The 13177-nt window shown below is 44.0% G+C and overlaps 1 protein-coding gene across 10 annotated transcripts in view; it reads right to left on the bottom strand.

Annotated features, from left to right (window-relative positions):
- Nucleotides 1-11773, bottom strand: part of Usp32 (ubiquitin specific peptidase 32) — a 132991-nt gene extending 121218 nt beyond the window's left edge. For 2 of the 10 annotated variants that reach the window (XM_090351179.1, XM_090351177.1), the window contains exons 1-2: nt 11284-11364; nt 10754-10893 (exon numbers count right to left, since the gene is read on the bottom strand). Coding sequence is in view for 2 of the 10 variants with exons in the window: in XM_090351176.1 (XP_090207302.1) it covers nt 11284-11341 (58 nt within the window). In the remaining 8 variants the exon portion in view is untranslated. Of the gene's footprint in view, nt 1-10753; nt 10894-11283; nt 11464-11691 lie in introns of those variants that run through there. The other 8 variants (XM_090351182.1, XM_090351184.1, XM_090351180.1 and 5 more) reach the window with 6 other exon arrangements.
- Between the last annotated feature and the right edge of the window lie 1404 nt (nt 11774-13177).

Here is a 13177-nt window from a genome sequence, read left to right as displayed (position 1 = left end):
TATCAACTTTAATTCAGTATCTGAACTAAACAGATACAACATATAAACATATAAAATTACATTTAAGACTATTACTTTTTTTTTTTTTTTTTTTTTTGGCCAGGCCGAGGGCTTGAGCTCAGGGCCTGGACACTGTCCTTGGGTATTTTCTCAAGGCTAGAACCCTACCTACCCCTTGAGCCACAGCACCATTTCCGGCCTTTTCTATATATGTAGTACCAAGGAATCAAACACAGGTCTTTGTGCATGCTAAGCAAGCACTTCTTACCACTGGGCCAAACTCCTATTATTTAAATTATTATTTAAAACTTTTAGCAGAAACTTTTTGAAAGAAAATTTTGGTATGAATATGCTGCTTTGTATACTCAACTCTTGCCTGTACCTTACATTTTCCCCAAAACCGTACAAACATCATGCAACTTCTCCACATTTCTATCATTAATACATTTATTTAATCACCTAGCCAACCAATGTGTGCTCAGCATTTAAAATATACCATGAGCTGCATTTAACCTGGCACTGGAGGTTCATCACCTCACTTACAATAAACATAATAATCACATATTATGATAAAGGTATAAACAAACTATTCAAAATACTGTGGAATAAGGACAGAATATGATGTTTTATAAGACAATAAAGGAAGGCCTCCCTGAGGTATTTGAGATGGGACATCAGCATGATAATAACGTTATGCATATAAAAACTTGTAAATAGCTGGGCACTGGTGGTTTACACCTGTAATCCTAGCTATTCATGAGATTCAGATCTGAAGAACACAGTTCAAAGCCAGATAGGGAAGGAAAGTCAGTGGAACTCTAACCTCCAATTAATCACAGAAAAAGCCAGAAGTGGTGCTATGACTCAAGTGGTAGAGTATTAGCCTTGAGCAAAAAGTAACTCAGGGACAGTGGCTAGACTCTGAGTTCAAGCCCAAGGACTGGCAAAAAAAAAAAAAAACCCTACTTGTAAATAATCTTTCCAAGCTACATGAAAGTGGCAAATGCAAAAGGTAGCAAGCCAGAGTAATGTCCCCAGAACAGAAAGAAAACTAGTGTAGATAATGCATTAAAGAGGGAAATTATTGAGGCCGGTAATTTGGCCTAGTAGTGATAGAGTGTTTGCCTAGCATGCATGAAGACCCAGGTTCAATTCCTCAGTACCACATACATAGAAAAAAGCCAGATGTGGTACTGTGGCAGAGTTAGCCTTGAGAAAACTCAAAGACAGTGCTCAGGCCCTGAGCCCAAGCCCAGGACTGGCAAAAAAAAAAAAGGGGGGGGGGAATTATTATGATTAAAGTTGGAGACTTACGCAGAAACCAAACTGTTTAGGGCCTTGTGGACCATCATAAACTATAAGGACCTCAGTTTTTTCTCTAAATAACAGACTTTAAGGAATTACAAGAGCAGACTTGTATTCTAAGGGTAAAATGACTACCAAGAGAAATTAAGAACCCACTGTCTTAAGCAAGAAATTGTTCAACAACAAGAAACACAGGGAAGATTAGCAGAATTTAACAGAATGGACATCAAACTAAAAGAGGATTCAAAGGTACCTTCAAACTGGAAATACTGGGATAGTAAATATGGTTGTGAAAAGGAAGAACTGAAAATATCTCTAAATTTTTGACTTAGGCAATTGTGTTGGAATGGTGGCCAGTCTGAGTTACAAAGGAAGACCCTGTTTCAAAAGATCAGCACTAAGGATGTAGTTCACGGATGGACAACTTCCAAGTCCGTGGGTTCGATTCCCAGAAATGCAAATAAATAACTAAATGGCTTTTTCTACAAAATAACTGGACAACCTGTTTTTGGTTTGGAGGGGAGGGTCGAGTATTTTGGCAGTACTGGGGTTCGAACTCTGGGCTTTGCAACTGCTTGTCCAGCTTGCTCTGTTGGGCACTTGAACCACAACAGCCTGAATTTTTGGGGGGAAGTGGGATCATGGGGCTTGAACTTAGCCTGGGCGCTGTCCCCAAGCTCTTCAGCTCAAGGCTACTACCCTATGATTGAGCCAACCCCCATTTCCCATTTTCTAGAGGTTAATTGGAGATAAGAGTCCTACCCTCGAGTCAAGCCCCATTTCTAGTTTTCTAGAGGTTAATTGTAGAAAAGAATCTCAGGTCCTGTGCACAAGCTGGCTTTGAACCTGTATCCTCAGATCTCAGCCTCCTGAGTAGCTAGGATTACCGGTGTGAGCCACTATGCCAGCCCAGCCTGAATTTTCATTGGTTATTTTGGAAATATCTCTCAGAGTTTTGTGCTCTGGCTGATCTTAAATTGCTACTTTCTAGACTTTAGTCTCTCGAAGAAGATTAGAGGAATGAAGCTACCAGTACCCATGCTAATTTCCTTACAGAAATGAAACAAAAGCTGAGGAACTTCCTTTGTAAACTTTCATTTTAGCCTAAGTTTGCTTCAAATGCAGAGACCCAAAGAAATGTGCCCGTAGTTCCTGCCTATAAGCCTAGCTTCCCAAGAGGATGAGATCTAAGGATCGCAGTTCAAAGCCAGGCTGTGCAGAAAATTCCATGAGACTCTTATTTCCAATTAACCAGCAAAAAGCCAGAAACTGAGCTGTGGCTCAAGGGACAGAGTGCTAGCCTTTAGCGAAAAACACCTCAGGATCAGCACAAATACACACATACACATTCCTGAATCTCATTCACAGGACAGTGATGAACTTAATGATTCCTAAATGAGCATTATATTAGTGATTATTAGATACCTAATAATAAAGAGATAGAAAGGGCAAATCTTGAATACTACTCACCTTTGAAAATACAGGTTGGTTTGTTTGGGTTTTTTTTTTTTTTTAGAAAATATAGGTTTGGGGCCGGGAGTGTTGCCTAGTAGTTGAGGGCTTGCCTAGCATGCATAAAGCCCTGGGTTGGATTCCTCAGTACCACATACACAGAAAAAGCCAGAAGTGGCACAGTGGCTCAAGTGGTAGAACGCTAGCCTTTCAAGGATAGAACTCAGGAACAGTGACTGGTTAAATTTATATGCCAGTGATTGCATGTAAAGATCCCATTATTAACTACTTGTTTTTTAAACTTGACAATTGAATTATGATGTAAAAAAATCAGTGCTAATAAAAACTTTTTGGGGGGAGAGGGGGAGATAGTCATGGGGCTTCAACTCAGCCTGGGCGCTGTCCCTGAGCTCTTCAGCTCAAGGCTACTACCCTATGACTGAGCCAACCCCCATTTCCCATTTTCTAGAGGTTAATTGGAGATAAGAGTCTCAGGTCCTTTTGTGCCTGGGCTGGCTTTGAACCTAGATCCTCAGATCTCAGCCTCCTGAGTAGGATTACAGGCATGAGCCACCTCGCCAGGCAATAAAATCTTTTAATTAAAAAAAAAATACAGGTTTCTAACTACAATAAGAAATATTCAGGGGCCGGGAGTTTGGCCTAGTGGTTAAAGTGCTTGCCTAGCATGCATGAAGACCCGGATTCAATTCCTCGGTACCACATATAGAAGGAAGTGGTGCTGAGGCTCAAGTGGTAGAGCTCTAGCCTTGAGAAAGTCCAAGGACAGTGCTCAGGCTCAGAGCTCAAGCCCAGGACTGGCAAAAAAAAAAAAAAAGAAATATTCAAAAAACTACTTTGATCAGGCTTGTGTGTCAATAATTAACATCTACCAAAACTTCCAAAATTGTTTTATTATTAATAAGAACAAGATAACTTATTGGCATATAAAACAGAGAACAAGGGGCCGGGAGTTTGGCCTAGTGGTTAAAGTGCTTGCCTAGCATGCATGAAGACCCGGGTTCGATTCCTCGGTACCACATACATAGAAAAAAACTGGAAGTGGTGCTGTGGCTCCAGTGGTAGAGCTCCAGCCTTGAGAAAGTCTAAGGACAGTGCTCAGGCCCTGAGCTCAAGCCCAGGACTAGCAAAAAAAAAAAACAGAGAACAATTCAAATATCCAAAAGTCAAATAAGCATAAATAAGCCCTAAAAACAGAAGCCATATTTTCTGGATATAGTATAAAAAAAACTAATCTTGTCTTTTTAGTACCATTATCTAACCATTATCTTTTAATTTATAATTCATAAATAAAATTTCTCCATCATTGTAGCTATTTAACATGAATTCTTTTAATCTAAACTATCAGCCTTAACATCTGGTATTCAAGATACAGATTTTCTACAGTCCCAGCAAGAATAATTCTCTAAATTCCCTGTGACCTGGCATATAACCAAGTGCCAAAAACTTTTACTTTCTCCTCCTGAAAAAGTATCTGGCTATTGTTTAGCAATCACAATCTCAACACTAAATTGCACATTTTTTTGGAGAACAGCATTGAGTGCTAATCACTGTAAATTTTCACTATGAAAGCACAAAGACAGACAATGAACAACAATAAACAAACAGCAGCTGTCCAGTTTGGTAAGGGGGAGGACACTGACCAGCAAGTGATATCATTTCATTCTACTCATCCCTCAAAATCCAGGATTCATTGGGGATTTTATCTCCTGTTTGTCACTAACATTTGAAATATATGAATTAGAGATTATGAATTAACAGCACCATTACATATACTTAGATAGCTACATATAACCAAACTGCCCTATTTTTTTATTTACAATATGATTAAATACTCCACTAATACTAGAGAGTTTACCAGTTTATTTAACAAATTTGAATTAAGAAAATAGGTGGTTTAGGCCGGGAGTTTGGCCTAGTGGTTAAAGTGATTGCCTAGCATGCATGAAGACCCGGGTTCGATTCCTCGGTACCACATACGTAGAAAAAAGCCGGAAGTGGTGCTGAGGCTCAAGTGGTAGAGCTCTAGCCTTGAGAAAGTCCAAGGACAGTGCTCAGGCCCTGAGCTCAAGCCCAGGACTGGCAAAAAAAAAAAAAAAAAAGAAAATAAGTGGTTTAATAAGAATAAATAGTATATGACAGAGGAACTATGAAATTTAGTTTTCATTTAAAGAATAAAAATCAAAACTATTAATGTTCATACCGAGAAACCTGATGAACAAAATCTTGCTAGGGATCACCTTAGGATAGGTGGACTACAAAATAAATATAGTACTAGAAGCTTCAAATGCCACATGCTTAATTATTCTGCCAGCAAACACAATTACTTATGAGAGACTAGGGAATTAAGTTCCTTAAGACACAATTATTGAGCATATATTATGGAAGTACAGGGCTGGGGCACTTCCAGGCCATCAGAGACACCCACATATACTTTGTACTTTCTATGGCACTTCCTTAAAAAACACTGATATTTAATAATCATGTTAATTTATGACACAATGCTACTTTTGTTATGTAAATTATTAAACATACAAGTCAGAACTATAAATCAAAGTTCTAATATTTTATTCCTGTTCTTTATAAATAGTCTTATATGCAACTCTTGAGGCATGTAATTTCAAGGAAAGTCAATAACCCAGGCCACATGATACTAGCGGGTCATCTTGATTATCTGTTTTCTCTGAATTAAATTCATAAATGAGTTTAATTTTTTTAATTTCTCAATGAATGAGCAAACAAACATTCCCAATTATGAACCCAACCATGGTGGAGAACATCTTTAATCCCAGCACTTGAAAGGCTAAGCAGGAAAATCAAACATCCAAGTCCAGACTGGGTTACATAGTGAGTTCAAGAGCAGTCTAAGCTACACATGGAGACCAAACACCAGGGGCTGAGGATGGAGCTCGATGGTAGCATGCTCACCTAATATATACAAAGCCCCAGGGTGGATCCCCAAAACTGAAAAATAAGAGAGGGGACTAGAAAAAATTCACCCAGGATATTCTAGATCAGTTAAATGTCAAGATTGAGCATGACATTATAATCCTAGATACTTGCGTGGTAGAGATGAGGAAATGAGTTCAAGGCCAGTCAGAATACAAAAGTTTTCAGGGAGCAGGGAGTTTGGCCTAGTGGTAAAGTGCTTCCTAGCATACACAAAGACCTGGGTTCGATTCCTTGGTACCACATATGTAGAAAAAAGCTAGAAATGGTGCTGTGGCTCAAGTGGTAGAGCTCTAGACTTGAGAAAGCCCAAAGACAGTGCTCAGGCCCTGAGTTCAAGGCCCGGACTGGCCAAAAAAAAAAAAAAAAAGTTTTCAGGACTAGCAGAAGCATAAATAAGCCCTAAAAAGAGAAACTATGCTTTCTGGATATATTATGAACAAAAACTCTTGTCTTTCCAGTTCCACTATAAAACACAAATAGGACTGCAGTCCAGGCTAACACACGCATATTTTCAAGACTGTATTTTTTGTGTGCGTGTGCCAGTCCTGGGGCTTGAACTCAGGGCACTACCACTTGAGCCACATGGTACCAAGGAATCAAACCTGGGTTTTCATGCATGCTAGGCAAGCACTCTACCACTAGGCCAAACTCCCAGTCTCTCAAGACTGTATATTGAAAAGAATCAATACCAAAAGAGGCTGACAGAATGGCTTAAGCAGTAGAGTACTTGCTTAGCAAGTATAAGGCCCTGAGTGCAAACCCCAATACTGCCAAAAAAAAGAAAAGAGAGAAAAAGTCAGATGTCTTTTTGTTGAACTCAAGGCCTCACACTTGTTTGGCTACCGCTCCATCATTTGAGCATGCCTCCAAATCCATCTTAGTTTTTTATCGATATGTTGGGAGATGGGAGTTTCAAGGACTTTTTTACCCAGGCTACCTATACATCTCAGTTCTCAAGTTCTTTTTTTGGTGGGTCATGGAGCTTGAACTTTGGGCCTGGGCACTGCCTCTGTCTGGGCTCTTCAGCTCAAGGCTAGTGCTCCACTGGTGGGCCTGGGTGCTGTCCCAGAGCTCTTCAGTTCAAAGCTACCGCCCTACTCTTGAGCCACAGATCCATTTCCCCTTTTCTAGTGATTAATTGGAGATAAGAGACTCACAACCTTTATTAGTGCCCGGGCTGGCTTTGAACCGAGATCCTCAGATCTCAGCCTCTTGAGTTGCTAGGATTACAGGTGTGAGCCACCGTGCTCAGCTTTAGCCCTCAAGTTCTAAGCCTCTTGAGTAGCTAGAATTACAAGTGTGAGCCACTGGCAGCTGGCTTTTTTGTTTTTTCTTTTTCTTTCTTTTTTTTTTTTTTGAAATATCATCTGGCCTTTAAATAATGATTTCCCTGCCTCAGCATCCAGACTGCTGGAATTGCACATGTGAAAAGTCAACATTTTAATTTAGCCAATTCTTCCATATTGAAAGAAAAAGAGAAAGCTCATTATCTTTAGTGTCCAGAAGAGTAAAAGAAGAAAGGACCAAGGTAGAAGAATCAATAACTAGAGACAATTTTTAAATTTAAATTTTAAGATTTGAGTTCTGAAATGAATGTTAACTTGCAATTACTCTTTCAATGCTTTCTGAACTCTGCAATAAGGATAAGAAATAAAGAACTCTGAGAACACAGCTGTTAAAATTCTCAGTACCTGGGCTGGGAGTTTGGCCTAGTGGTAGAGTGCTTGCCTAGCATGCACGAAGACCCAGGTTTGATTCCTCAGTACCACATAAAAGAAAAAAAGCCAGAAATGGTGCTGAGCTCTAGTCTAGGGAAAGTCCCAGAACAGTGTTCAGGCTCTGAGCTCAAGCCCAGGACTGGCAAAAAAAAAAAAAATCAGTACCTATCAAGTGCAATAAGCATAACTCCCTTCCTCAATATAAACAAGTTTTGTTTTGTTCTGTTTTTTTTTTTTTTTCCGGAGGGGGAAGTCCTAGGGCTTGAACTCTACATTTGGGCACTGTCCCTGAGCTCTTTTGCTCAAGGCTAGCACTCTACCACTTGAGCCACAGTGCCACTTCTGACTTTTCCTGTGACTAATTGGAGATAAGAGCCTCACTGACTTTCCTGCCTTGGCTGGCTTTGAACCAATACCCTCAGATCATAACCTCCTGAACAGGTAGGGATTACAGGCATGAGCCACTGGCGCCCAACTAACACTTATATTCTTTAATGAGTCCAATCTTCTCTTAACTTCGATACAACATATTCAAGAAAGATAACTACAAGGCAGGAATATGGCTTAGTGGCAGAGTGCCTGCCTCTCATGCATGAAGCCCTGGGTTCAACACCTCAGTACCACATAAAAGCAGAAAAAGGTGGAAGTGGCACTGTCCTCAAGTGGTAGAGTGTTGACGTTGAGTTCAAAAGAGGCTTAAAGGATCAGAGCCCAGACCCTGAGTTCAAGCCTCAAGCCCCAGGACAGGCCAAAAAAAAAAAAAAAAAAAAGAAAGAAAGAAAGAAAAGCCGACGGTGGCTCACGCCTGTAATCCTAGCTACTCAGGAGGCTGAGATCTAAGGATCATGGTTCAAAGCCTACCCAGGCTTTCCGTGAGACTCTTATCTCCAATTAATCACTAGAAAATGGGAAGTGGGGGCTATGACTCCAGGGTAGGGCAGTAGCCTTGAGCTGAAGAGCTCAGGGACAACAGCCAGGCCAGACTTCAAGCCCCATGACACCCCCCACCGCGCCCCCCCCCCCCCCGCAAAAAAAAAAAAAAAATGCAGGGCAAGGGCTGGGATATAGCTCAATGGCAAAGCGCTGGCCTAGCAAGTGCAACATCCTGGGTTTGATCCCCAATACCAAAAAAGGAAAAGGCAAAAAAAAAAGTTAATAAAATATAAGCCAAAAGTAAAAGCTACCACTAATATATTTCTATTTAAAAAAAAATGTCTAAGGGCCGGGAGTTTGGCCTAATGGTAAAATGCTTGCCTAGCATGCACAAAGACCCGGGTTCAATTCCTCGATACCACATACATAGAAAAAAGCAGGAAGTGGTACTGAGGCTCAAAAGGTAGAGCTCTAGCCTTGAGAAAGTCCAAGGACAGTGCTCAGGCCCTGAACTCAAGCCCAGGACTGACAAAAGATAAAATAAATGTCTAAAGATATATACACCTTCAGAAAACCATTAAGGTTTATACAACTGACATGGGGTCTAGCCAAAGTAAAATGAAAATTCAGTCATCCTAATTCCTAGAACTTCTGAAGAGTCACTAAAATGCCCATTCACTCAAACCAGTGTTATCTGTCATTAACATAACACTTCATTTCTAAGGTCTACCTCTGTATGACAAATAGCTTGAAATTTCATGTTTGTTTGCAGTAGCATGCCTATTTTTTTTCATGCTACGTAATTATGGGTATTGTAGTGGACATTGGTCAATAATTTTAAAGCCAAGGAGGCAAATAGTTCAGTAGTTTTATCAAGCTTGTTTTCACTTGTACCATGACTCATAATACACCTGAGAATAATGGACGTTTATCAAAGCCTACCCTCCCTCATTCACATCCTACAGTACAAATACATGGAACTAACTGATGCAGGTATTCATACCTATTTAGATTATTCAAGTGCCAAAAAAAGTAATTGGAGCATTTTTTTTAATGCCAGCAAAAGCTGTATAAGCTTTCTGTAGCCTTAAAGAAATTCTATATTGGAGTTTGACATTTACTCAAGTATACAGTATCATTTTTATTTAAAAAGGCTCTTGGCTTACATTTAAAAATACTTTTTTAAATCAGCTTGCTCCTCTTGTCTTATTTTTCCTCTGCAGCAAAACTGATAAATGCATTGAAACAAACTTTACAAATATTTTGCTACCTTTTCATGTCTTAAAATTCCACAGCAAGATACAAATAAATGAAAATGAAAATGATCTGATCAGTTTAAAACGCAGCATTGACTCCATTTATATTTTAAAAGCACAGTTACAGTTTGATATGAAATTAAGCAAGCTAGAATTGGAATAAAAGTCTAATTTTAGAAATTCTTAATGCAATGTACATCACTGATATTCACACTCACACTTAAGAAACACTTCTGAACGCTGAAGGTATAAATCAGTTTGACTGATGCCCTCTTTCATGTCATGTAAGCCATTGCTTAATTGAGGCCAGACCTGTCAGGCTCAACAGCATCCCGGAAATGACTAGCCTAAGAAGGGCTGGAAACACATCAAGAATTTGTAATATTTTTCATATTGAAGCAAAGTGGGAAAAAAGTTCAAGTGAGATTGTATTTAAGGACAATCATCATACTGTTCTGCAGGGGGTAGGAGGGAACCTGACAAAAGGCACATTTTTGTTATTCTTGTAAATCCTTAACCAAAAATATCTAAATTCTGTATCTTTGTCAGGTAATGGGCTGTTGTTTATATGAACATGAATTGACTTGTAAATTCTCATGTCCTTTGGTCCAATTTTCATTTTATTTCCTTAGCTACTAAAAACCACCGGGAGCATGGCTGATTTTTGGACTTAGAAACCTGTTAACAATAATGCCTAGCACCTAATCTGTTTAATGCTTTTCAATTCTAATCAAGAAAATCCATTAAATGTCTAAATGAAAGAAGATACACACATCTACTTAAATCCCAGTCATGCGAAAAGCTGTCACATTCCAGTCGTGAACTGTGTAAAAGACACTTCCAGTTAGCCTGTGCTCTGGTAAGCTTTGGACACTGGTATCAGGGAAGCGGTAGGGGGGTTGGGGCTGTTAACACTCTGTGCAGTAGAGCCAGCAGCAGCAGCAGCAGCAGCAGCAGCAGCAGCAGCAGCAGCAGCAGCAGCAGCAGCAGCAGCAGGCCGTAACTGGCGTCAGGCCAGTCTCTAAAGGGAGCTCTATCACAGTATCACAATGCCATTTTACGGAAGAGAAGGGGTGAGAACTGGGAGTCAAGTGCAGTAAAACGCCTCTGGTCAACGTCGAGGAGAAGAAACCCAAGACCAGGTCTTACGGCCAGACCCGCTGTCCAGTCTCGTCTCACCTCGGACACAACTTCATTTCAGGTCGTTGTTGTCAAAGTCAGCTCAAACAGGGTGAGGGGCGAGCGGCAGAGATGGACGGTCTCAGCCCTCAAGAGACTGGACAAGGCCCTCTGAAAGAGCTAAGGCTCTCCAGCAGGGACTAATGGTAGGGAGAAAAATAAATAAGAGCAAGCTTTGCGGCCGCCTCCCCGATCCCTTCCAGCCCCGGCTGTCAGGGACGGGCTTGCGATGTGCTGGGGTTTTTATGAAGGACTGACAGAAAATGGCAGTGGAGGATGAGGGGGCCCGAGAGGACGAGACGCCCCCCGGACACGGCCAGCGCCCCCACGCCACCCGAGAGCACGACGCTGCCCTGCCAGCGCCCGACGCCCCCGGGTCGTGCGGGAGCTTCGCCCGCTTCCCCCCGGCCCGAATGCGCCCCAGCTCCGCGGCCTGCGCGTCCTTGCGCCGCCCCGGCCGGCCCGCCGCCCACCGGCCCGCGGCCCGCCGCCGGCCTCCCCGGCAGCTCGCTCGGACCCCTCCCCCTCACCTCTCCTCAGCGCCTCCTCGTAGCTGAGGAATCCGATCCGTGACTCCTTGGCGCCCATGCTCCCCTCATCCCCTCGGCCGGGGGTCGGAGCCTGGTCTCGCCCCCACCCCCCCACCCCCGCTGCCTTCGCCGCGTCCCTGGCTGGCGGTGTCGGCGTCCCCGGCCCCCGGCTCCCCCCAACACTAACAAGTGCGGCTTCTGCCCCGGCGGCTCCTCCCGGCCACCGCCACCGCCTCCATGCCGGATCACGTGACGCGCTCCAGCCCCGCCCCCTTCCCCTCCCTCTCCCTTCTCCTACTCCGCCCTTCTCTCTTCCCACCACCCCCCTCCCTCCTTCTCTTTCTTCCTCCCGCCCTCTTCCCTCCCCTAAATTCCCCCCCTCCTCCCACGAGCCCCGCCGAGGGTCACCTGACCCGAGGCCCGGGATGGTTCCGGGTAATGGCCACCCGGGGGCCACACGCCGCCCCGCCCCACGCTAGCCGCGCTTGGGAGGTTCGTAGGGGCGGGGCCACGTCGGCCTACGTACTGCGTCACTCGCCTGCCCGCCAATCCTAAGCCGCGAGGCCCGCCCCCGAGCCTGTGCCGCGGGGGAAGGTAGAGACTTCCGGGAGCTCGAGGCTGGTCCCGCCCACCTTCGTCTTGGGGTGGCCGGCGGGTGGTGCTCGCACCCCGGCCGTTGGCCGGGCGGCGGCTGGGCCCCAGCTCCCCGGGCCGGTGGAATGTTAGAAAACGGGGGTCTGAGGTGTGCGGTTCGTGGGGGAAGCGGGCAGGAGCAGCATCGCGTGTGGAGAGGAAGTTGTGAAAGAATGTCGCGGCTTTCCCGGGGAGGAGCGGGTCGGGCTCGCCCGGCCTGCGGAGCCGCCCCGGGCGCCGCTCCTGTCACTCACCCAGGAAAGTAACCCAACACACCGGAACGTGCCGAGCTGCGCAGTGCCGAGTGTGAACTTGGCGGCAGACGTCCAGCGCTTAGGGCAGCTCGCAGAACGGAAGCCGCAGTGACCCGTGTCGCGGCTCCTGGCGACCTCTGAGTGGCACTGGATGTGTCCTTTTGTGACTGGCTCGGCCAGCCCTGGGGTTTGCACTCAGGGCCTGGCGCTGTCCCTGAGGCAAGCAGACTGCCACGTGAGCCACACTGCCACCCCCGGCTTTCTCTGTGTATTGTGGTACCTGGGACTTAGCTCATGCTAGGCCAGCATTCTACCACTAGGTCAAACTCCCGGCCCCCATTTTCTTTTTAAAAGGAAAATGATGCAAACAGGCACACCCATGTTTATAGCAGCATTGTGGTGAAATAAATGCCATGAACAAGCAAATGAGATTCTGTGTACAATGGAATTTGTTTTCATGTCTTTGTTTTTTGGTTTTGATTTTGGTTTGGGGGGTTTTTTGGTGGGTCATGGGGCTTGAACTTGGCCTGGGCACTTTTCCTGAGCTCTTCAGCTCAAGGCTACTGCCCTACCCTCGAGCCAAGCCCCACTTCCTGTTTTCTGGAGGTTATTGGAGATAAAAGAATCTCAGGTCCTTTTGTGCCTGGGCTGATTTTGTACCTCAATCCTCAGCTCTCTGCCTCCTGAGTTGCTAGGATTTACAGGCATGAGGCACTTCGCCCAGCTTTTGTATTTTCTTTCACTTATTTTTCACGTTGAAAGTGACAGCATAGTTTCTCATAAGAAAACAACATTGAAAAATAGCCATCAGGCTTAGATTAGAGGTGCCAAATAGGTCATATAGGGCCAGCAAAAAGATTTTAGTTCCTGAAGCCCACAGAGAAGATAATATTGTTTGTCTACTCACCTTTCCTGGCAGACCAGATCAGCAGCGTGGCATTAGTCACAGTGCTGCCCTTTCCAGTTCACTGTGAGGCAGTTAATTTTTAGACTTCAGATTACTTGCA

This window comes from Megascapheus bottae, chromosome 17, assembly GCF_031878675.1.
Source record: "Megascapheus bottae isolate mThoBot1 chromosome 17, mThoBot2.hap1, whole genome shotgun sequence".
In the NCBI taxonomy this organism is placed as follows: domain Eukaryota; kingdom Metazoa; phylum Chordata; class Mammalia; order Rodentia; family Geomyidae; genus Megascapheus; species Megascapheus bottae.
This window is presented reverse-complemented; position numbering and strand designations above follow the sequence as displayed.